Here is a 24,451-nt window from a genome sequence, read left to right as displayed (position 1 = left end):
AATTTTGATTCAATTCACTTATAGTATAAAAATAATTATGGGACAATGTGGTTTGAGTACGGATGAATATGCAGTTGTAAATGCTCAAAAGGAGGGGATGGGAGGAAGTCCCGAGATTCAGAGAATCTCTTTATATAGATATGTTATCATTAGTTTGTGTTTAGTTACACTTTGTATTTGTAAAATCAATAAAAATTATTTCACAAAAAATAAATGATAAAAATGGAAACTTATTATTATTGCTATTATTATATAATATTATAATAAAATTATAATTATAATATATTATTATCATTAAAATCTGATGATGATGACGACAACAACACAGCCACCCACCAGTGGCAGTACTAGGAGGAGGCAGAGATGGGGCCACCAGCCATTGAAGTCACATGGCTGCCGCTTTTGGCTCCGCCTGACATTCTGACATCATGCGCACAATGCTGACCCACCAATTGCCCTTGCAAGCTGCCATCTCTGCCAGCCATCTTTTTAACCACTACAGAGCCACCGTTCACTACCTTACAAAGCAGTATATACCCTACCTAGCCAAGACAGCACAGGACTTGAAATGTGTGCTTTTTTGCTGCATTGGATCTAATTTATGGGCCTTCCAGAGTGGTGTTTTGTGTCTTTGTGCATGGGTATACTCTGCAACATATCACTTGATGCAATAATCGTGCGCTAGCGGTAGATTTATGCTGAACCAGCCTCACATCATTCCACTTCATCAGCTGTTCTGTGATGATTGCCATCTGGGAGCAACAAAAATGGAACAAAAATCAAACTGGAATATATGTGGTATAAAACGTTACCAGATTTCTGCAGGAGATTATGGGACTTGAATGGAATTATGCACTGAATGGAAGCAAAGCAGTACTTTTGCAGGTGCAAACAGAATTGAAAGCAAGTCCACATATAACTAGACCCAATATCACCAGCAGCATGAATAATCATGAATGCACAATAAAAGGGACATCTGGAAGGGCCCTTGAACTAGAACCTGGAGCCTCATGTTTTAGGGCTTTGCACTTGCTTAGGGAGATACCCGGGCCTTCAAGTACTCATGTTTCAGAATCAGTGGCATTCAGAGAAATTTATTGTAGAGGAACAGTTAGGGTCAGAAGCACCAGCTTGCATGAACATTTTTTTTGGGGGGGGGCGGCATGCACATGCGCATCACACCTCCCTCCCAAAGCCGGGCAAAAGCTTTCCTGGTTTGGCAAAGGAGGCACCAGGGGAACATTTAGAGGACTAGCCTAGTCTCCCTAGTCGACTGACCACACACCACTGTTCAGAATCCTGCTCAGGCATAGAATAGGGCTCCCTAGAGACTCGCACCATAATTAATAATTTTTGAATTATTGTGCTGGAGGAGACTCTTGAGAGAGATCAAACCTATCCATTCTTAAGGAAGTCAGCCCTGAGTGCTCACTGGAAGGACAGATCCTGAAGCTGAGGCTCCAATACTTGGGCCACCTCATGAGAAGAGAAGACTCCCTGGAAAAGATCCTGATGTTGGAAAAGATGGAGGACACAAGGGGACGACAGAGGACGAGATGGTTGGACAGTGTTCTCGAACCCATGAACATGAGTTTGACCAAATTGCAGGAGGCAGTGGAAGACAGGAGTGCCTGGCGTGCTCTGGTCCATGGGGTCACAAAGAGTCGGACACGACTAAATGACTAAACAACAACAAGAGACTTGCAAGCAGTCTGTTGGTTCTGGATTGACTAGACAAAGTATAAATCCTAGGATCCTTGTGTCTAATCTGTACCCTGATGAACACAATAAGATACTCTCCCACTTCTAGTGACTGCAGCCAATGACTGATTATACTAAGATTGAGATGAATATGATGCAGCTAGTTCCTGTCCATAGGCTCATTCTGGTGTTGGGCAGTCCATTGTCTTCTATAAACACCAGTGAAAGAAACGAGATTGATATTATTAACCCTAATTAACCAACATGAAATAGCACATTTAGGAACATGGTGTCTGATGAAATACTAATGCAAACAAGTCACGTTGGACGAGTTGTGAGTAGCAGTTTCTGAGATGATCCACCTACTTCTCATGGGTCACTGCACCAAGTGCTGCATTCAAATCCTGGCCCTATCCTGAATGTTGTGACATAGGGATGCTTGATGAATTCAGTCTTCGAAAATTCCGATTCAGTTCATGACATGATTCACAATTTTCGGATCAATATGTGAATCTGAATACGGTCATTCACTGGCTATTGCTCTTGCCAAGCACAGTGTCTGGCTCTAAAAATGCATCTCAATGTACATTTCTTGATGTGTATTTTAGGAATGCATATTTTGAAAGAAAGAATATATGTATTCTGGAAGTAGATAGATTCATCCCTCCCTACTGTATAGTTTTTTTAATGACCCAAAGGAGTCTAGTAATCGGTTTGTAATGCACTATCTTCCTTTCAAATAAAAGAGCTGCCAGCCTCCTCAGCAATACAGGTGGGTTAATTCGGAAATGCATTCTGGACAAGTGTTCGTGGAAACACCATGCATTAGTGTGTACTGCACCCGAAAAAAGAGGAGAGATCAAGATCTTAAGCGCTCGCCCATAAAACCCTCCTGTGTGCTCTGCGTTTGCTAATAGATGCATGGTGTATTTTCAGCACAGAAATAGAATTTTTGATGAAGCACCTTGTGGCAAATTTGAAATGCTGGCCTGGGGCCCCCAATGAGACATAATTCACTCCACTAGCTAGAAGAGATGGCGCTTCGACATCCATTCCTCTAAACTCATTATTGACCCGGGGGAAAATGCTAGCCTTAAGCAAGTTTTAATGAAGACTCTGGTGCAGCCGTTGCTGTAGCACTAAATGCGATAATGAGAAACAAACCACTTAGCAGTGATAGACCCAGGACCTGTATATAACCTGAAAAGTCAGTTTCTTGGGGATTCCTTCCAGAGATGAAGCTAACATCCAAAAAGAGTTTTAATTACCTTGCTCACTAATTTGTTACATATAACTCAGTCAAGCTCACCGTGCTGACATATTCAGAGACCATTTCCAGAACAAAAGAAAATGCTAAACCCTGTGGCTGACCATTTAGTTACCAAGTAGTAATTTGCTACAATGCACCCAAAACCACGTGGGCCCTTTCTGACTGCAATGTGCCGCCTCCTCATGCCTGGGCTTCTAAATTTGAAATACCTAGAAGCAACCTTACCACAATGGCTGCCCAGAATGAAAGATCTATGTCTGCCAAGCATCAGTAATCTACCTACGACCATGAAGTTGGGGTTGCCTCCTCCTTTGCTGTGTTAGCTACAGAGTACCTCCAAGATAGGCATTGTGTTTTAATGTCAACTGCTCTGGGGTAGCACCATTTTAGAGGGGCTTCCCCAATCCACTGCTGAGATAGGGAGTTATTTTAAATGTGTCCAAATTTTGGGATCCCTCAATGACAATCCAAGTTTCCTACCTGAGGGTCACTGTAGAAGCTCAAAAACTGAGAAGTCAAGGAGGAAATCCCAGGTAGGTTCAGATTTCACTTTTGAAATGGACACAATAGGTGGGCTTTAGGAGAGGCACTATTCTCTCAGCCTCAGCCTTATCCCAGGGATCACTGATAGGACTTATGTGAAGTACTTAAAATACTCAAAGATCTGCATAAATGTTAGGTGTCGTTAATATAGTCACCAGTGTGAGCATTATTATTCAGCCCACCCTATGATTGGGCTGGAGGTGCGAAATCATCTTAGGCAGATGCCAAATGGACCAAATGAATAAAGAAGGAGCACCCTGAATCCCTGAGGACTTAGCAGTATATTTCATGCAAGGTGTCAAAAATCAGTGCACCTCTTCTCTCTAGCCCCTATTCACCATTGAGATGTTTACAAACAAAGGACCTTCCAGAAAATGGAAACCATTGGAAAATAGGCTATGGTCTGTATAGAGACAGGGACAGTCTGCCTCATATAGAGCATTAGTTTCTACAATGAGTAGACAAGGAACTTGCATATTTGATACCTATTTGTAGCCTATAGCTGGTGTTTGTTCAAGGGAAGATGTTGACCTTTGCTGCTAGAAGTTCTGCAGGCAAGTATCCACCAGACACAGATTTTATGTGTAAAAAGGTTAAGACAGGAGCTGAAGGAAAAGCAGGGAGGAATAAATAAAGCACAAAACAAAAAAGGCTGTGCTTAGTAGTGGTCTCAAGAGGAGAGGAACAGAGAATTTGAGCTTGCTTACATCATTTCAAATGTGCAGCTACATCACCCAAACCACTGTAATTGTTTCAGTTCAAATGATTGAATCCCTCTCATTCCAAACACATCCAGTTGATGTATTTTCTTCATCTCTGAAGGCTAGTCAATCATTCTTCAGCATTTTTACATAGGTCTGATCAAGGAATTCTTGTGCACAAAACAATCTGACTTGAACATCGATGTTCCATTGGTTTCAAGAGTACAGTGGAACCTCGGTTTATGAACACCTCGGTTTATGAATTTTCGGTTTATGAACGCCGCGGACCCATCTGGAACGGATTAATTCATTTTCCATTACTTTCAATGGGAAAGTTCGCTTCAGTTTATGAACGCTTCCGTTTATGAACAGACTTCCGGAGCCAATTACACCTATGCTTCAGTTTATGAACATTTCAGTTTAAGTACTCCGCGGACCCGCCTGGAACGGATTAATCCACTTTCCATTACTTTCAATGGGAAAGTTTGCTTCAGTTTATGAACGCTTCAGTTTAAGTACTCCGCGGACTGTCTGGAACGGATTAATCCACTTTCCATTACTTTCAATGGGAAAGTTCGCTTCAGTTTATGAACGCTTCAGTTTATGAACAGACTTTCGGAACCAATTGTGTTCATAAACCGAGGTACCACTGTATAATCAAAAGGCTCACATGTTGTAAAGAACAGTTTGGCCTTGCCATGTTTTCAACATTGTTTCAACTTACAGAATGTCTAATCACCAATCCTTCTAACACAATCTCTAAATCATATATTGTTGTGGGTTATCCCTGTGGCTGCCCCCACCCTGTGACGATCCATGACACGTTACTGTGAGTGACTCAGGGTCATAGCTGTCAAGTTCTCCCTTTTTTAAAGGGAAATTTCCTTATTCTGAATAGGCTTCCTCGCAAGAAAAGGGAAAACTTGACAGCTATGCTCAGGGTCAATGTTTCCCAGGAAAGGGGGAGGATGTGTCCATTTCCCCCTGGACTATGTGCCCCCCCCTGGTTGTGTCTCATCCCTGTGTTCACTCCCATCCGGCCCCCCACCCAGGGCTCCATTCAGGGTAGTATTTAAAGGGCTGTAGAGCTGAGGCCTAGTCTGTAAAGTAGAGCAGAGCCCTAGCTTGTAGGCTTTAAAGTAGAGGCGAGGCCTAGTCTGTCAGCGTTGGCTTGGGCTAGTATTTAAATGCGAGCCGAGGCCTCCGCCCTGTATCTCCATTCCTTGGCCCCGGCCTGACTCTGTGGGTTGTCTGGTAATGGCCGCCTTGGTGGTTTCAGTTGCTCGGTTGATGATATCAGTATTTGGCACCACCCGTCAGAGTTTTTGCTGGTGACAGTGCACAATCTGCCTTTCTATTGAATGCTGCTGGAATCTTTAGAGCTTCTGCTGGTGATGTATAATTTGCACGCCACTTTTTTTGTGTTCAATCATTATTTCAGGTATGAAAGGTGTGCTTTTTTAGGAAAAAAAAATATGCCAGATCCCTCCCTGATGGGCAAGATACACTTTGTCCTAATTTGATGCAATCTGGTTCAGCGGTTACGGAGGAAGGGTGTTACATCCACGCATGCAGTGGGTGTATATATGTGTGTGTGTGTGTGTGTGTGTGTGTGTGTGTGTGTATGCATGCAATTCTATTGCTTTTGAGGTGGCAAGCCATTTCTCTCTGGTTGGTCTAAAATCATATTCTATTGGGTGATTCCAGTAAAAATAGAACTGAGTCATGTGTCTATCTATGCCTTATCTGTGTATATAGATGAAAGATTGAGCCAGTGGTGGGGGTGGGGGAGAGAGAAATATTTCTACTTTCCGTAGACATTTGATGTCAAGAAGACTGGAGTTGCCATCTGCTGGAATGTGCAAAGAATGACAACTGGCATAATAGCTTAAAATCCTGCAAGCGGGTGGGCGGCATGCCTAGAGCATTTGCAAAGACTACTAAACCTTTGGAGAGAAATACAATTTCCCGGGGAAATATTTGAAAGTTACATTACATGTCTTTGTCCAGGATCTTTTGTAAGAGTAAACCTTAACTCCTTGTGACCACACCTTATCTATTTCACTTTTCCCATCTTTCATATGGGTAGTAAAGCCTTTTTCAGTATGTATATATTTCAGCTGACATTTGACATATGAGATTTGCTGCTTACACTTTTAATTCTGCCAGTTGTTGGAGTTTCTAAGATTTTTCTGCACTGCTTTTTGATGTTTTGGCTGCCACCGTTTTTATGGTTGTGATGGATGGACTTTTTCCAATTGCTTTTACTCTGTCTGGTGTATTTTATACTTTTATTATAAGCTGTTTTGATTGAACTGGGTTGGGGGCACAGGAAATAACTGAGCTCTGTTAAATTTTGAGTTTTGCTTTCCTCCTCCTTATGCCAGATGCTGTAAAGAAGAACCAGAAGGGCCATGGCTCTAGGGGGGAATGATCAAGTTCAGGGGTGGAACACATGATTTTCATGCAAAGGGTTTCAGGTTCAACCCATCATGATCTAGCATGTCTGAAACCTTGGAGCGCCACTGCCAGGCAATGTAGTAGGCAGTAGTGACCTAGAATGGACCAGATGTCAGACTCAGCAGAAGGCAATATGTTCCTAAGGTCCACTATTTAAAAAGTAGGATTGCGACTGCCAGAACTGAAAAAGTAGCCATTTGGTTTGTCCAGAACGGTGCAATATAAATAAGGAAAGTTCCCTACCAAAAGTAACATTTGTTTCTACACGAATATGGAATTTTATTGAAAAGTACTAAACTCCAATGAAATACCAAAGCATAGAAAAAACGCGGGTATTTAGTGTCAATTTCCTTCCTGTCTAAGCTTTTCACTGGAAAGAACAACACATGTATTTCTGCTCAAACATGAACTGCTGTTCATAATATGTTTTCCACCCCGTCCTTGAATGCTTCCAGACTGTCACTATTTCCAGGTGAGCTTCACTCACACACAGGAAAATTCAGGTTGCCCATTTATGCTTGACTGGGAGCAGAGCCAGGGCCATCTGAAAACATTTTTGTACCTGAGGCGAACCACAAAATGGCGCCCCCTTTGCCACCAGAAATGAAGGAGTGAGTGAAGATCCTGATGTAGAACTCGGGGGGGGGGGGAGAGAATTAAGTTCTACATTGGCTTCTGCTGACCTTGTGGATCCTGCTGCCTGAGGCAGACACCTCACCTCAGCTCATGGGTGAGCCAGGCCTGCTGGGAGCTCTTCTGTACTTTCCCAAAAGATCAGGCTGTTTGTTATGATGGATGGGGAAAAGTCACTGGAAAAGTCACTGGAAAGTGTGGGACAGCATTTGCTTGGGCACAACATCATCTAACCTCCCTCACAAACAAATGAGAATGAATGTTTGTTAAACAGCTAATGTTGCCTAGCCTCCCTGCAGGCAAATCAGCATGGATGCTCATGGAACATTATTATTATTATTATTATTATTATTATTATTATTATTATTATTATTACCCTATCCATCTGACTGTGTTGCCCCAGCCACTCTGGGGGCTTTCAACAAAAATACAGAAACAACAACACCAGCAGCAAAAAAACATTAAAAGCTTCCTGAAACTGGGTTGCCTTCATATGTCTATGAAAAATTATACAGTTGTTTAACTATTTGACATCTGCTTGAAGGGCAATACACAGGTAATGAAATGGAAGCACCCCTTGTAACAGGTGAGGAAATGCAATTAACAGCTTGGGGGGTTCTTTTGTTTTTTGTTTTTTATATACACCAACAGCTGCACTCTTCTAGTGCATACAATTCTGATGAGACTAAAACAAGTCTCTCCAGCATGGCCCAGAAATGCCTGGGGGGGAGGGGGGAATCAATTATTACCTGACACTTTCACTACATCTAAGATTTTGATCGGTGCATCTCAAATGAACATCAATCTGGGATGAATTGGGGGCAGAAAAAATAAGAAAGGAAGAAAGGCACATATTCTACTGCATGTTAGGATATATTTTGTCAGGCATTGGCATATAGGAGAGAGAGAGAGAGAGAGAGAGAGAGAGAGAGAGAGAGAGAGAGAGAGAGAGAGAGGGAGAGAGAGAGAGAGAGAGACCTAATAAAATCCATTGGAGAAGTTGCTATCTTCTTCCAATTTATATTCCCAAATTGTGAAAGAAGGTAACACTGTATTGCATCACTTTCACATGGTTATTGTGAGAACAGGTAAGATAATGGCTGGGAAATATTTTCCAAAGTAGGAAGTGATCCTCAATGATTGGGAAGGGCAGTGAGACAGGATGAAAAGACAAGTGCAGATTACTGTTTCTTTGTCTCTGTTTCTCATGTAGGACTAATCTTATGCTACAAAATTTGAAGTGGAACATCTTTTTGATGCAAAGTCTTTTCGTTCTGAAGTGATTACTCAGAGCCAGCAATCTGCTATGGAAACAGGGTTTCCAAGTGCACCCATTGCTTCCCTCTAGAGAAGGACTCCCTCCATCCATGTTGAACCAGGGAGTTCTCCATGCAGGCTTGGTGCACATGGAAAGGAACCCATCTCACAGGGAAGTCTGTATGTACATTTGGGACTGTGTTTCAAAGTGACTGCTGATCATAGCTGTCAAGTTCTCCCCTTTTTAAAGGGAAATTCCCTCATGCTGAATAGGCTTCCTCATGAGAAAAGGAAAAACTTGACAGCTATGCTGCTGATATTAGCAGCCTGAGGATTTTTTTCTTCTCTTCTCAAGTTGTTCAATCTGGTTGTCATGGCACTTACATCAGAGTTATATGCAACAGCAGAATAAAACCTGTTGCATAAACATAAGTTTTCATGTTTCAGAGGCACTGCCTGTTCCATCTCTTTCCCGGATTGTTGACCTTCAAAGAATTTATCTCTGAAAGATCTTGAAGCAAGCAGTCCCAGGCCAGTTCTGGATCCAGTTTAGGCCCTGTGTGCTCTACTTCTTAATTACAAGTTCTGCCTTTATTGCAATGTGGCAGAATGACTGAAGTGAAGGATAAATAAACAGGCCACAGCTAAATAAATAAACAGCCAGCTAAATAAACAGGCCATACCTAGAAAAATAAACAGGTGTGTGGATATTGCAAAGAGGTGGCTGTTTTAATAGAAGAGAAGAAAGCAGCTTACAGTAGGTTGAGCCTGTGGCATGCATGCCTATATAACTTGAACAAGTCTTGTTTTTAGATTGTGAGGGTCCCAGGGTCCATTCCTCTGAATATTTCAAAAGATTATGACATATACATAGAATAGCCCTTCCCATCACGATGCGCCCCCCCCCATGTGTTGGACTATAACTCTACTGAGCCACCATGGATGGGAGTTGTAGTCAAAAACATCTGGAGGGCACCAGGCTAGAGAAGACTGCTCCATCCTTCTAGATACCGTGTTGCCTGGTTCATTTATTTACACCCATAACCTTTTCCAGCAACAAGTAAACCACAAAGGTCTTTAATTCAATTCTGAATACAACATTACACAGAGCCATTAAGTAGCAGGCGCCAAGCAGGCAGCAAAACAGGAAATGGTTTACATCTCCGAACTGGATGGAAAGAAAAGGGGCATTAATATTGCCTGCTTTGAATGCTATGAAATGCATGATGCAATGTCCTGAAATTGAGTCAAGCCTCAAAAGCAAGGTCAATTCACAGGGCCCTGCATTCCACCCACCCAACTCAATAGAGTGTTGGACACATTTGGCATTTTGGTAATTTTGGCATATACTGTGACCATCTCATAAGAGTGCAGATGAATGTCCAGATCCACAGCTATACTTGGGGGTTAGCTATAGAACCTCTCTGTCTGAGTTTACTGTTGAAGGGGGTTTCTGCATAGGCTGCCTCCCTCCTTATTGTCCTTCTGCCAACAGGTGACAACCTTTGTTTCTTCAATAGGCTTTGGGGAACTGACTGCATTTAATGAAAAGGCCAGTGCTGTACTGTTTTTATTGCAATTATTTGTATGCTTTTAATAGTTTTAGTTTTCGCTCGCTCTATTGTAATTCTATCAATGTTAAATAATTGTTTATTTATTGTTGTTGCTGTTTTTGAGACTATTGCTGTTATCTTTAAACTACTTTGAGTCCCATCAGAGAAAATGGTGGGAAATGAATGAATAAACAAACAAACAAATACTAAAACTTAAAATAAAACAACAGCAACCCTAAAAACAGTTAGAACAATTCAAAAAAAAAGGACCTCAGGGATCTCTGGAGAACAGTGTCTTTCAGCTATCAAAGGAATGTTTTGAAATTCCTCTTGAAAGTCAATAATGAGGGATGTAGACACACCTCACCAGGGAGGACATTCCAGAAGTGGGGAGCGATCACTGTAAAGGCCTGTTATGCCAGTCAGGCAGCCCTGCCGATGGCCACATAACCTGTCCTCACCTGCCTACTGTATGGTCTGAGATGCCTGATTTAGGGAAGGTGCATTTTTAGGTACTTGGGTCCCAAGTCACTTTGTGCAGCCTGCCAGCACTTTCAGGACCAGCAACACATGACCCCATTGGACTGCTCCACTTAACATTTTTGCAGCTGCATTCTGTACCATCTGCAGATTCTGGGTCATCTTCAAGGGAAGCCCCACATTGCAATAGCCCATAAAGGAGGTCCAAAGCATGGACAGCTGAGGCCAGGCTCTCCTCATCCATTTATTTCAAACCACACATACCATTTGCTTGCTTTAAAATTTCAAATTGTAGAATCCATTGCATTATGATTGTAATCTGCTTTATCTGATTTTAATACTCTTTCTTTAAATGGTTGTAACCCACTTGGAACCTAATGGCAGGTAAGAAATCCAAATAATAATAGTTCACATTTGGTCTGGTTTTTGTGAGATAATAGTTGAGAACAGTCCTGCAAAAAGACCCATGAAGCTATTGCATCCTAGTATTCAAAAATTGCTACTACTACTACTACTAATAAATATGCATGTAGGTCACCTCATTAACAGACTTTATAGTTACACACTTGTACCTGCTATCTGGGAAGCTGCTGGTGATAACAGCAAGTGCATCTACAGTGAATGGTTGTGCATTTAGCACATTGTCAAAATAAATAGGGTGATATTAATAAGCAAATCCAATGCTCACAGAGGATAACACATTCCATGTGCTAATGAAGCAACAGCTTGAAAATTAATGACACTTACCTCAGCACCCTGAAGTTTTCTTGGGCTGAAAATTAGTGACATTTTGGTGGGGGTGGGGAAGCAGGTCAAATGCCACATTAATCTATCTTATTGGCTCCTTATTCAACTGAAATTCTTTTAAAAAACCCATTTAGCAGGGTCCGTGTACCAAATGTCAGCAGCACTCCGGATGTAAATATCAGAGAAATAACTCATTTAACTTACTACTCTTGAAGTCATCTTTCCCTCCCTGATTTTCTCTTTAAATGTTCCCTTTATAAGAAGCACCATGGTTCACTGCACTTGGAAATTAAAGACAACAGAGTAAAGATCAAAGTTTGAGTTTGCCCACTGCCAGCCACAAAGGGAAATTAAAATCACTACTCAAATTCCATTTTTACAGCTTGCTGATGGTTATAAGCTGAGAAAAATATAAGCATCAGAAAGCCTACTCTTGTACCCTGAAGAGTAAGCTCTCAACTTTTGACTCCTGCTGATCACTAAAATGAGCAAGGAACACATGGTCATTGAAGAAGCTAACCAAATGGTACCCCCCCCCTCCCGTTTGTGGCAGATTTCGGAACAACAATTATTCAAATGTAAAGCTAATGTCAAACATAATCATTTTCAGGATGATTAGTCCAATGCTGTTATGATGGATTGTTTTTTGTTTTTTTCAGGGGTGGGGACTGGATCCATCACTATCCCAGCCTGGCCTGCATTAAGACCATGTGAGATTGAAACACTCCCATCCTCACATGGAGGAACATAGCTGCTCAAGGGGTGGTTAAATAGCTCTATTTAAGGAGGCAGTGTCAGACCTGTTTTCATCTTCAGATCTATCTCCAGGGAGGGAAAACATTTAGTCTGATAAATAAATATGAAACTATCTCACATAGAAAAGGGTTCGGGTAGGGAAAGAGTGGTGATGACCCCTTCTGCGTCCTTTCTCTCTCTTGGAAGCTAAAGCAGGACAAGCCTCAAAAGCACACAAAAAAATAAGCAGGGGGAAGGACAAGCCTATGACCACCCACTTTAAGCCAATCAAAGCCAGGCATTCTTCGTATGGGTGTTGCTCTTTCCGAATCTGTGTGTCTGTGTAGTTCATAGCCTTCCAAATAAGAGAACCAAGGCAGGTGGGGGCCACACAAGTTTTCTCCCAGGAGAAGAAGCAATGATGACAACAGAGACCTCTTCTGAACCAAGGCACAACACTATAGACGCCAAGTATTTGTGCGGTTGTACTGCTAAAGGGTCCACTGTTTCTTTTTCAAGGGGTGGGGAGGTCAGGGACCTCCTAGGCACCACCCAAGTCTAGGTTGCACCAGCCTGTCATTTGCTGCATTTCCCCTCCCTCCTACAGCCAGCATGGAACTCAGGGAGATGGGTCAGGTAGGAGAGACTCCTAAGACAGATGGGCTGAATATGGCCTGGGAGGACAGGCAAAGTTTTCACATCCCTTCCTTAAATGAATACAACCACTGCAGCACTTAAAGGACACACACCCTGTGGGATGCATCATTCACTGAAGCAGTCAAATACAACATTTCCTGTTTCCTAGAGAGGACACACAGGGGAATGCTGCTCCAGACAGGGAGGACTTCCTGTCATACATTGCCATCTTCCTTCTGCTGGCTCTTAGCCAGCAGCACATGGCTCATCCCTACAGAGGATGGAAGCCACAAGGTAGAAAGTCTGATGCCTAGCTCAGACTTATTTTCTCTACATATTTACTTGCAACTACAAAAATAAAGGCTGCCTTCAGGACAATACTGTGAACTGAATGTAAGTAAACTTTACCATTACTTTTAAAAGAAGACTGTCATGTCATTATTGTTTTTAAGAGGGAACTAAAGGGAAAATTTACCAGGAACAATCCAATCTGGACACGCCAGACTGGATTGCTCAACTCAAATGATTCTAACAAACCACCAACTTGCTTCCAGCAATGTGCAAGGGAATGTGCTCTGCTTACTAGCTCACGAGTGTGAGTGAAGAAGGAGAATATTTAATCAATATATCCTCTCCTACTATCCACAACATTCCCACACTTCACACTCCCCACCACAGTAAACAGAACATCTCAAAGTGCCACACCATCCATTTACTCTGGAGCAATCGCTCGGATTAATGCAACATCATTGAAACATCTACAGTGCACCCGATCTGTGGATTGTGACAGGTTCTATGTACTTGTTTGCCTGGCCTAAACACAGTTTTGTTTCCCTAATAGGGTGAGACATATTATTAATTTATCTTCATATCATATTGCATGAGTAATATATAAATATTAAGTATACAGGAAAGGAAAATAACTTCATCCACCAGTGTAAAAATAGCACATATTTTATAGTTTCTTAAACCCTGGTAGGCTGGCTAAATATATGCATGTATACACATGCCTTCATTCCTCAAAGATGCTAGAGCTTTGGCACACCGCCAGCAAACATATCTCCATGTGTTTTGCCATTTAAATGTGACAAACTGATTTATATTGCTAAGAAGGCACTCTTGGGTGATCTTAAGGCCTTTTTGCACATTATAGAACTCCTCCTTGGAAGTATTTTGCAGAAGGAAGCAATGTGCTAAATGTGTGTAAGCCAACACACGAAACAACTGCACACAGGTCCATTTTATCCATATGCCTGCATGTTTTAAAAACTGCAATCAGACTAGCATTCTATTCAATATTCATGCAAGGAATGCACATGGGTTGCCAGGGCAGCCTTTGTTGGTATTCTGCAACTTCATGTTAGCAAGCGTTGCTAACTGGTTACATGTAACAGATTTTTTCAGTTCTTAATCAGCTACAGGTATGTTTCTGGGCACAATTCAATAGTGCCTATGAAGCACTACACAGCTTGGGACAAAGGTGTCTAAAAACTGCCTTTTTATTTTATCACATAAGTCTATTCAAACACTGTGTTCAACAACTGAGGCTCTCCTCCATATTCCACGACCACCTGGTTAGCTGGTGGTGAGAGGAGGCAGGGTCTTTTTTGTTGTTGCACCCCATTTATGGAATGTCCTCCCCAGGGAGGCTCACCCAACAACATCCTTGAAGTCACCCCAGTGTCTAGAAAATACATTATTTACTGCCCACGGTTTGAACTATCACTATGAATTTACTGCTTTGGGAAAGATTCAGCCTGATTGTTTTCACCATTGCTCTGCTCTCTGTAGTTTGTTTTTATTCTGGTCCTTTATCATCCTTATTCTATATTGCTGTGAGAATTTAACTGAAGGGTAGCTGGAACACGGTTTTAAATGGGGGAAAAAAATGAAGAATACCTGCCATACTGAATCAGTGCACCGATCTGTCGAGCCAAGTATAGCGTACCTTGCCCAGCAATGGCCCCCAGGTCCTTGGCAGGTGGGTTACTGAGCCTTGCTCTGTGGCAGGCACATGAAACCTGTGGCCCTACTGATGCTGCTTAACTACAACTCCAATCATCTTTGGGTGGGACTGATGGGCTTTGGGGTTCAGCATTGTCTAGGAGGGCCTCAGGTCCCTCCCATCCTTAATACATGATATGCCTTTCGGGGATGCCACAGTCTGAATGATACACCTTCTCCATGGAAAATGAGTGTTCCAGCACTGAGCTATGATTGTACCCTTAAGAATGAAGGAGGGGAGTTTTAAAGAGATCGATATTAGACAGGCACCTTTTTTGCATTGTTTTTGACCATATGTATCTCAACTTTAGCATACAACTTAATTATATACATTTATTAAATTATGTTGATTTTTATCTATATCTTGGTAATGTTATTAGGGCGGCTGTTTTAAAGTGTCCTTACTGCTATTTTTAATGAATATTTTACACCATTTTATGCAAACCACTTAGCTTTTTTTTCCTTTCTTTTTTTACTCTGGCATATAAATCTTGCTAAAATAAATAAATATAGAACGTCTGAGTTTCAGCGGCAGCAATGCATCTTTCTGCTAAAAAATTGTTGAGTTGGTTCGAAAACAAACACACAGATAAAATTCCTATGGAACAGGCCACACTTGTAAACAAACAAACAAACAAACAAACACTCTCCTCTTTTACATGGTCATTAGAACCGGATAAGCCCTGTCCTATTTTGCACCTGGTCATCCTGCAAAGTGGAGAAACAGGCAGACACCTTTTTCTAATCAACAGTGGGTCCCATGTTGTAAGTAGCTCCCATTGTTGGCTTCAAGTTAGAGAATATGAATGTGAAGGTAACATTGTGTCAACAAAACAGGATATCACAAATATGATTGGGGGGCAATATTTTAGTGTAAGATAATTCAGAGAATAGTGTTGTTGTTTTTTAAAAAAAACGATACCAGTTACACCAGTGTTACCACTATGAATATTTTTGGCTTATTCCTTTCCCACAAGTTTACTTAAATGGGTCTTTTGCAGCGTAATATTGCATATTTTTAGTCACTTTCCTCTAAATACATGTATGCTGCTTACCATCTAACAACTATTTTTTTAAATAAAAGCTCATTTAAATCTGCTAATTTATACAAATCTGCCACTGGGTACATTTAAAAAATTTGGGAAGAATGTGCGAGTGTAGTGTTTTAGCACTGATGAAAGCCTAAAGTGAGGGAAAGAATGAGGACACTTCCAGAATAATTTGATCAGAAACATGTTTCACTGCATATAGATATATGTAAATATTGATATTGGTATTGATATAGCAAAGAGAGACTGAGGAAGTAATGTTTTGATTGGTTAGTTTAATAAGAATTCCTAATTAAGGGAGGGAATGGCCTTTTTTTGCACGAAGTGGTTTAGCCAACTTGGGTGACCTGTATTCCTTGCCTAAAGAATTCCTGTATGGCACACCCCATTCAATGTTGCAGGAAGGCAAACAATAACATAGCAATTTCATAAATTTGTCCACATGGGATTAATGTGTGGTACTGATGGAATTGATGTGTGTTTAGTCACTGAAGGACCTTGCTATGAGATGGGATTGGATTTACTTGATCTCATCTTCCTCTGAGTTGTGCAATTACTTGTGCCATCCTCAATACTGCAATAGGACACCAGGTGTGGAATCAGATGGGCAAAGGAAGGTATTGTAGGGAGCAAACACCTTCCTTGCAGTAATAAGCTGGAACTCCTAGAATCCTCTTGAAAAGCTTCCAGGTCAGATGTCAGGGACTGGCAGGTCTCTGAGGAGTGTGTGGCAGAGGCAGGGCCCCCAAAGCTGATCCAGGGGAAGGGACTAGAAGAAGGGGGAAAGTCTAAGCAGTCAGAGATGGAAGGAGGTGCAGGATATGGCAGGAATAGCGGAAGAGACTGTTCTGGAGAGGAACAGGATGATAGACTCCCCTCTGTCCCCTTCCCCGCTGTCTCCAAGGATCAGGAGGGGCTTCAAGAGACAGGCAGAACAGCAACTCCCATGTAGAAGAAATCACAGGTTGTTTGTGCATGCCCCATCAGGTGAGGGTACTTAAGTTTGGATGGAGGCATGGTCACACCATTGTTCCAGCAGTCCAGCTCAGGGCAGAAGCCTGGCGAGGAGATACCAGCTACTTAGTCGCCAAAACGGGGGGGGGGGGTTGCTCAGTGCACCTGCAAGTGTGTGCTTTCTCAACAGAGAATTAAACTGCAGTCTCTTTGTCCTCTAGGGCTAGGTGTGCTCAGGTCATGAAGTCATCTCACCGGTCTTACTTGCTATAGACCACAAGTGTCTCACTTCTGTCATCAAGCTCAAAAGAGCTGGGTCCAACACCTAGGAGGGAGGATACAACTGCTGCAAACCACTTGTGGCAGAATCTATTTATTGTAAGTGCTACCATAAAGAAGCAGTGTGGTGCAATCCTATCCCCCTTTGTTAAGAACTAAGCTCTACTGAATCCAATCAGACTTGCTACCAGGTATGCAAAGGACTGCAGCCCAGGAATTGTTTCTGGGGAAAAGATGACACAGGACATTGCTGATTGGTTACCACTTGGGATGCTGGGGAGAGAGCAGCCTGTCTAGATAGATATCCATGGAATTCTGTATAATTTCTCCCAAAGTTACATGCTGCTGCTTTCTAAGAGTGAGTACTGGAGGCTTTTAATTGGAACCAGCAAAGGCAGGATAAGGAAGGGATGCAAACTCTTCCTCTACTGCCTTCTCAAATACCATTGTAATTTTTTCTTTTCTAGTTCTCAGCAACTTTTTATAGAAAAGATGTGTGTCTAGTATCTAACACATGGCCTCCAGTCTCCCTTCCATCAGTTCCTAGTTACAGTTTCCAGTGGTTGCTTCTTCCCCCACCACTAAAAACAAAATCGGGAGGTGGGAGTTCTACAGCACATCCTGTTCTGTGCAGGTCCTGAGATACATTTCTTCCATGTCTGTTAAATGACTGATCTTCTATGTCCCACAACTAGCACAAGTGAATTATACTTTGTAGAGACCACTTCTACAAAGAGTCCTTTGCACGGTTCTTCTCTTGTTCACAAGTCATCCCAAGGCAGCAAAAATCCAGGACACCCATGAGTATTCTTGTGCAGATAGGAAACTAGGACTAAGGAGTAATGATCCATTCAAAAATATCCCATGATTTCATGGTTTAACAGGAATTTGGAAACCAGATCTCTCTGTCATGGATGCTTTAGTTGAGATGCATTGCATGGGGTTGGACTACTAGATGATCCTTGGGGTCCTTTCCAACTCTACAATTCTAGGGAACCCAACACTCTAGACATTGCAGATTACCAGCATTTTAATGATGCATCAACATGGTTTAAAAATACACAGAAATGTTGTTGTTTTTCCTCCTCCACTTACTTTGTTTTTCTTGTTAGTTAAATTTGCTATTAAAAAAGAAAAGAAAAATATTATCTGGGAAACCTGAGACTGTTGGCTCCCTTGGAAACAATGGTGCCTATTGTATGTTAGGACTAGCAGGGTGGAAGGTAGGGAGGCCAACAGTAGAGGGAGCCAGAGCCAGTGACAGGCAGAGACAACTAATTCTAGTTTTGCCCCATCCTTCCCTGTTGCATTGTTGAAGGGCAACACTGGCCCAGTATACCTGAAGGAGCATCTCCACCCCCATCGTTCAGCTCGGACACTGAGGTCCAGCCCTGAGGGCCTTCCGGTGGTTCCCTCACTGCAAGAAGTGAGGTTACAGGGAACCAGGCAGAGGGCCTTCTTGGTAGTGGTGCCCACCCTGTGGAACGCCCTCCCATCAGATGTCAAGGAAATAAACAACTCTCTGACTTTTAGAACTCTGAAGGCAGCTCTGTTTCGGGAAGTTTTTAATGTTTGAAGTTTTATTCTGTTTTTAATGTTCTGTTGAAAGCCACCCAGAGTGGCTGGGGAAACTCAGCCAGATGGGTGAGGTAGAAGTTGATGTTGTTGTTGTTGTTGTTGTTGTTGTTATGAGAAGGAAGCTGACAGACTATTTTCATCCTCTGGACTAGATCTATCATAGAAGGCAGATAGGTGGGGGCTGGCTGTGAACAGAATAAGGTTGCTGAGGCAGCTTCCCATTCACCTGAACAGACCAACCTGCACTGCTTGGAACACATTCCAAGACCAACAGCCCCAATTTTACACGGGCAAGGAATTCTAGGTTAATTTTGGCTGAACTCCTGCTGTTGCCCATCTTCAGGTCTTTTTTCTTTTTCTTTTTGTGTATTCTCAAGCCAATTCTGCACTCTGCCCACCTTTGCAAACTAAGTCTGTGAATCTGTGCACATGCGCCTTAGTTGGGGTTCATTTCTCAGTAGACATCTAGAAGCATGTGTTAAGAACATCTTTCTGCTGTTTACCACCACATGGACTCCAATGGTTTAGGGCAGCACATCTGCGTTCATTGGTCTCCCTGGCACTTCTAGGCAGGGCTGGGAAAAACTCCCTTGTCTGAAACCATGGTGAGCCACTGCCAGTCAGGATGGCCAATGCTAAGCTAGACAGACCAATTTGTCTGACTCAGTATAAGGCATCTTTTTTATACTCCTAAGATTTTAGCCTTAGAGAGGCCGTGCGTTTTGCAGCTCATCTGAGCATTCCACATCTTTAAAGCAATCAGGTACTGGAATGTGCTAAAGAGGTTTTTGAAATAGTATTACTGATCACCACCACACACTGCTACCACTAATTCTGAAACTTGCAGGCAGATTTCCCACGTCTCCATTTGCAGAGGGCAGTCAAAAGCTTTGAGCAGGAACTCAGGTTGACCCCTTGACCCATTGAAGATCTGCATTACCAATGCCTTCCACATCCACTGTGACTTAAGCAACCTTCCATGTTTACCATGACCCACTCCTAGGATACAGAAAGTTGTCATCCAGTGCATCCTTTCGCCTGCCTGCCTGCCTGCTCTCTATCAACTTCCATGCTGGTTTTGTATACATTGCTTCCACTGGGCAGGATCAGCAGCAAAGGTCCATCTGAGCAGGGAATAAAGAAACAGGGGGAGGAGTCTGAGTCTTCCTCCCCTCCCCAAAAAGAGATGCACCTGGGAGTCAGGCTTTGCATTTTGCTTAAGCGCCCGGGTATGCATATTAAAATAAATGAGAAATGTTGAAAAGTGCAGACCGAACTTTGCAAATAATAAAGGCAAGCTTTGAATACACTGTGCCTGAATGCTTCTTCTCTACATTTTTGACATTGTTTTCCATAAGTGATGTTTGGGAGGATTTTTCCGAAATGGCAATTCTAATGCATCTTCTTTCTTTCTTTCTTTCTTTCTTTCTTTCTTTCTTTCTTTCTTTCTTTCTTTCTTTCTTTCTTTCTTTCTTTCTTTCCTGTTCAATGATGCATCACACCAAATGCAAATTCAAGATTTCAGTCAATACTAGCCAAAGGACAATAAGAAGCCCATCATCTCAACACCTTCCTCAGTGGAGCAGCTTTCAAAGGAACACCCCTTTTATTACCTGGCATGCCTATTTTATGCAACACCTCGATAAACACGTCAACTGTGCCAGGATTGAGAAATCAAGTATCAAAATATTGAGGTGTGAACCACCTGTTCTGAAAGCACTGGCAACCAGCAGACTTTGGGGTATGTTGAAAAGAGGGGAAAATGAGGGGAAAACGCCTGTCAACAATGGCCTTTTCCAAATCCAATGAAGGTCGAAAATTAGCAGGCAGGCAATTCTTAGTCTATCGAACAAAACAACAAAAGAGTCTTTGAGGGCTGGGAGTCTAATCCTTCCAGCTTCACCCCTTCACACACACACACACACACACACACGAAGTAAACTGCATGGTAGTTAGATTCCCAAATGCTTGCATCCAAAACGCACACATCACGTTTCCGAATGCTGTAGCGTATAGCGCTGCAATTTTGTTTTTGTCACAAAGATGTCATTAGCAAGAGCATATGCTAAACACCTAGATGCAGTAGGGTAGGAAGCCCAAAGGGTATTCCGTTCCCACATGAACCCAGTGATGGCAGCATGAGCCTCCTACCCCCCACCCCCACCGCAAAAAGAAAGAAACGTTGCTCCAAAACAGGCGTCAAACTGAGGGGGGACGGACGGACAGGGTGCGCGCCACGCACGTTTCTCGCCCGCAGGAACTAAACGAGAAAAGAAAAGGGGGGTGGGTGGGAGTCAATGCCTCATCTCGAGCAACCAAATATTCCCCAAATGTCGCAATTTGGACACATCTCTCCTGAAAGGCCCCCCCCCACGTTCAGCCTGACTCGTCTGCGCTGGGACCCTTTAAACAAAGAGGAGCGGCTGCTGGGGAGAGGGAAAAGGGTCCCTGTTTTGGTCGCCTCCTTAAGAAATGCCTCGCCGCTGCAGCTGTCGATTGCGCGAGCGTGTGTGTGTGTGCATACGTGTGTGTGTGTTTGAGCAAAGGCGAGCGGAGCTTAAAGTATTTTCCATTTCATCAGAGAACATATATCCCTTTACTGGTTCACTAAAATGTTGGCTTTTTTTTTTTTTAATGCCCACCCCTTTTCCCATTCGCCCCTGTCTGCTGCGAAGCGCGGCGCAGGCATACAATCGCCGAGAGCTCACGACGCTCAGTGAGCGCTCGGTGCCTCTGCGTGCTGTAGCTACATACTGCTTCTGCTGGAAGGAAGGGATCCTGGGCTGCCGCTCTCGCTCTCTGCTCTTAAGCATCTTCGAACCAGCAAGGCGAACCAGCAATGGGGAATAAAGCCATCTTTATGCCGCCGGTCCGGTCAGGGAAGGAATGGTAAAGCTGCATCAGCGGAGTCAATAAAAAACCAAAACCAAAACAAAAAATTTGGTGCTTGCCGCCGCCCGCGTCTGCAAGGATGGACATGAAAGGGAATGTCAAATCCTGGGAAGCCGTTAAGTAAAGAGGTTTTGGTTTTTGGGGTGGTTTTTTGGAAAGGGTTTTTCTCTCCCCCCCCTTCATTTTTTTTCTCCTTGCCCTCCCCCTCCTCTCTCTCCCTCCCCACGTCACAGTATTAACCGCAGAGGAAGGGAGGGGAAAAAAAAGGACAGAGGGGGAGAGGTGGGGGGGGAAGGCAAGGAAGGAAGGAAAGAAGGAAGGAAGGAAGAGGAAGGAAGATCAAGCCTTATGCCCATACTTCTGAAACTTGAAGGTCCTGGGAGTCAGCTTAAAAATCAGGGAGGAGAGTGGAGAGGAGGGGAGAGAAGCTAGCTGGACTTGCCTCTCGCCCTTTGAGACGGAGCAAAGTGAGACATTGTGAGCCTGCCAGCCTCACAGAACGCTGAAAGAGACAGAATTTGTAGCAACAGAGAGCTCTTTTGGAGCCTTGCATATAATTAAGTCCAAACACAAAGGAAGCCGCTGAATGGAGGTTGTCACTCTCTGGAAAAGGGTGGGTAAGGCACTTTTTAATTTCATTCTTTCGTGAAGAGAGAGGTCTTTTTTTCTTTTTTAAAGAATTGTTCATTTCTATGCTGCGGCAGCAAAAATGGACAAGACCCCTTGTACCTTTTGAATGCCTCTCTGAACTTTAATGCTGTACAGATTTTTGCATGCTGTTTTGTTTTGTTCTTTTTTAAACAGGGCAAAAGCCCCGAAAGTGACATCTTTAGCCCCCATGGTTCTCTTGTTTTTGCCTCGCCCCCACCCCCTCACCCCCTGTTTTACATACAATATGATGCAGAATTCGTAAAGGGAACTGTCGGACAAAAGATTCAATGGACATTCTCGAGCGCATTTGGGGATATTCTCGCTAATGGATTTCCTTCTTATTGGTGTCTGTTTAAACTGGCTGCTGAGGAAGCCCCCAGGGTTGATCCTGTGCACACTGGGTCTCTTTTTCAAAATGCTTCCAGCCGTGAATAGTGGGTGCCCGCAGCTCTGCCGGTGCGAGGGGAGGCTCTTCTACTGCGAATCCCTGAATCTCACAGAGATGCCGCACAACTTGTCGGGCGTGATGGGCTTGTCGTTGCGGTACAACAGCCTTTCCGAGCTGCCTGACGGACAGTTCACAGGGTTAATGCAACTCACGTGGCTATATCTGGATCACAATCACATTTGCTCAGTGGAGGAAAATGCCTTTGAAAAGCTGCGGCGAGTTAAGGAGCTCACCCTGAGTTCCAACAAAATCACACAACTGCCCAACACCACTTTCCGGCCCATGCCCAACTTGCGCAGTGTGGATTTATCCTACAACAACCTGCAGGCTCTGGAGCCGAACCTGTTTCACGGCTTGCGGAAGCTGACGACGTTGCACATGCGGTCCAACGCCATCAAGTTTGTGCCTGTCCGAATATTCCAAGACTGCCGCAGCCTGAAGTTTCTGGACATAGGATACAATCAGTTGAAAAGCCTGGCTCGAAACTCTTTTGCAGGCTTGTTCAAACTCACCGAGTTGCACCTGGAGCACAATGACTTGGTGAAAGTGAACTTGGCCCATTTCCCCAGGCTCATCTCCTTGCACTCCCTCTGCTTGCGCAGGAATAAAGTCACTATTGTGGTGAATTCCTTGGACTGGATATGGAAATTAGAGAAACTGGACCTCTCGGGCAATGAGATTGAATACATGGAGCCTCATGTTTTTGAAAGTGTACCTCAACTCCAGTACCTGCAGCTGGATTCCAACCGGCTCACCTACATCCACCCGAGGATCCTAAACTCCTGGAAGTCCCTCGTGAGCATCAGCCTTTCTGCAAATGTCTGGGATTGTGGACGTAACATTTGCGCCTTGGCCTCTTGGCTGAGCAACTTCAAAGGCCGCTACGACAGCAACCTCCTCTGTGCCACCCCTGAATATACACAGGGTGAGGATGTCTTAGATGCAGTATATGCTTTTCACTTATGCGAAGATGCAACAGACCCAACAATGGACATTAACCTCCTGTCTGCTGTAGCAAACAACAGTGACCAAACATTCAGCTACAGCCCTGCCACAATGAACTACGATGTGCAGGATATCGAAGGGGATAGAACGACAAATGCCATCACGGTAACTATGCCCAACGAGAACACCGAGAATGCTGTTCAGATCCACAAGGTGGTCACAGGGACCATGGCCCTCATCTTCTCGTTCCTCATAGTAGTTTTGGTGTTGTACGTTTCATGGAAGTGTTTCCCTGCCAGCCTTAGGCAACTGAGACAGTGTTTTGTGACACAGCGCAGGAAGCAAAAGCAAAAACAAACCATGCATCAAATGGCTGCTATGTCAGCCCAGGAGTATTACGTTGATTACAAACCCAACCATATTGAAGGTGCTCTGGTGATCATTAATGAGTATGGATCCTGTACTTGCCACCAGCAGCCAGCAAGGGAATGTGAGGTGTGATTTAATTCTTTTCCAGTGGGGGATTTAACACGGTGTGTGCAACCAAATAGCAGTGGGCAAATTAAAGGACAGTTGGAGGGTTGACGTTTGCTTACCAATGCCCTTCTTTGCTGAAATTATTTTAAAAAAATAAAAAAGAGGAGCTGTCCCAAAAAAGAGAGACTTGATATTTTAGCTTTATTGTGGCTTAAAACCTTCAAGACATTCAACTTTCAAAAAGAAATAAGATATTTCACATTAACAGCTCTCTCTACAGATCTGTCAATATTCAGAAAAAAAAATCAGAGTGTAAAAAAGTACCAATTATTGATTTTTTTTGTAAAACTACAACAAAAATATGTTTAAAATAAAAGCAAAATAGCATTTACAGTTTTTACAGACTGGTGTACATTGCCTGGATTGTGTATATTAATATATATTGGGGGGGAGGAGGA

The 24,451-nt window shown here is 43.1% G+C and overlaps 2 protein-coding genes across 4 annotated transcripts in view; one reads left to right on the top strand and one right to left on the bottom strand.

Moving 5' to 3' along the window:
- The window catches only part of CTNNA2 (catenin alpha 2), a 540,562-nt gene that overhangs the window by 187,221 nt on the left and 328,890 nt on the right, over positions 1-24,451 (bottom strand). The window contains exon 1 of one of the 3 annotated variants that reach the window (XM_035103047.2): positions 21,335-21,439. The exons of the other annotated variants lie outside the window; for them this stretch is intronic. The gene's annotated coding sequence lies outside the window, so the exon portion shown is untranslated. Of the gene's footprint in view, positions 1-21,334; positions 21,440-24,451 lie in introns of those variants that run through there. 3 annotated transcript variants of the gene reach the window in all.
- Positions 21,562-24,404, top strand: LRRTM1 (leucine rich repeat transmembrane neuronal 1). Its single transcript, XM_035103048.2, has one exon. The coding sequence runs from the start codon at positions 22,449-22,451 to the stop codon at positions 24,015-24,017; it is 1,569 nt and encodes a 522-aa protein (XP_034958939.1). The 5' UTR covers positions 21,562-22,448; the 3' UTR covers positions 24,018-24,404.

Source organism: Zootoca vivipara, chromosome 9 (genome assembly GCF_963506605.1).
Source record: "Zootoca vivipara chromosome 9, rZooViv1.1, whole genome shotgun sequence".
Taxonomy (NCBI): domain Eukaryota; kingdom Metazoa; phylum Chordata; class Lepidosauria; order Squamata; family Lacertidae; genus Zootoca; species Zootoca vivipara.
The sequence above is the reverse complement of the archived record's forward strand: the minus strand, read 5'-3'. Positions and strand labels throughout refer to the sequence as shown.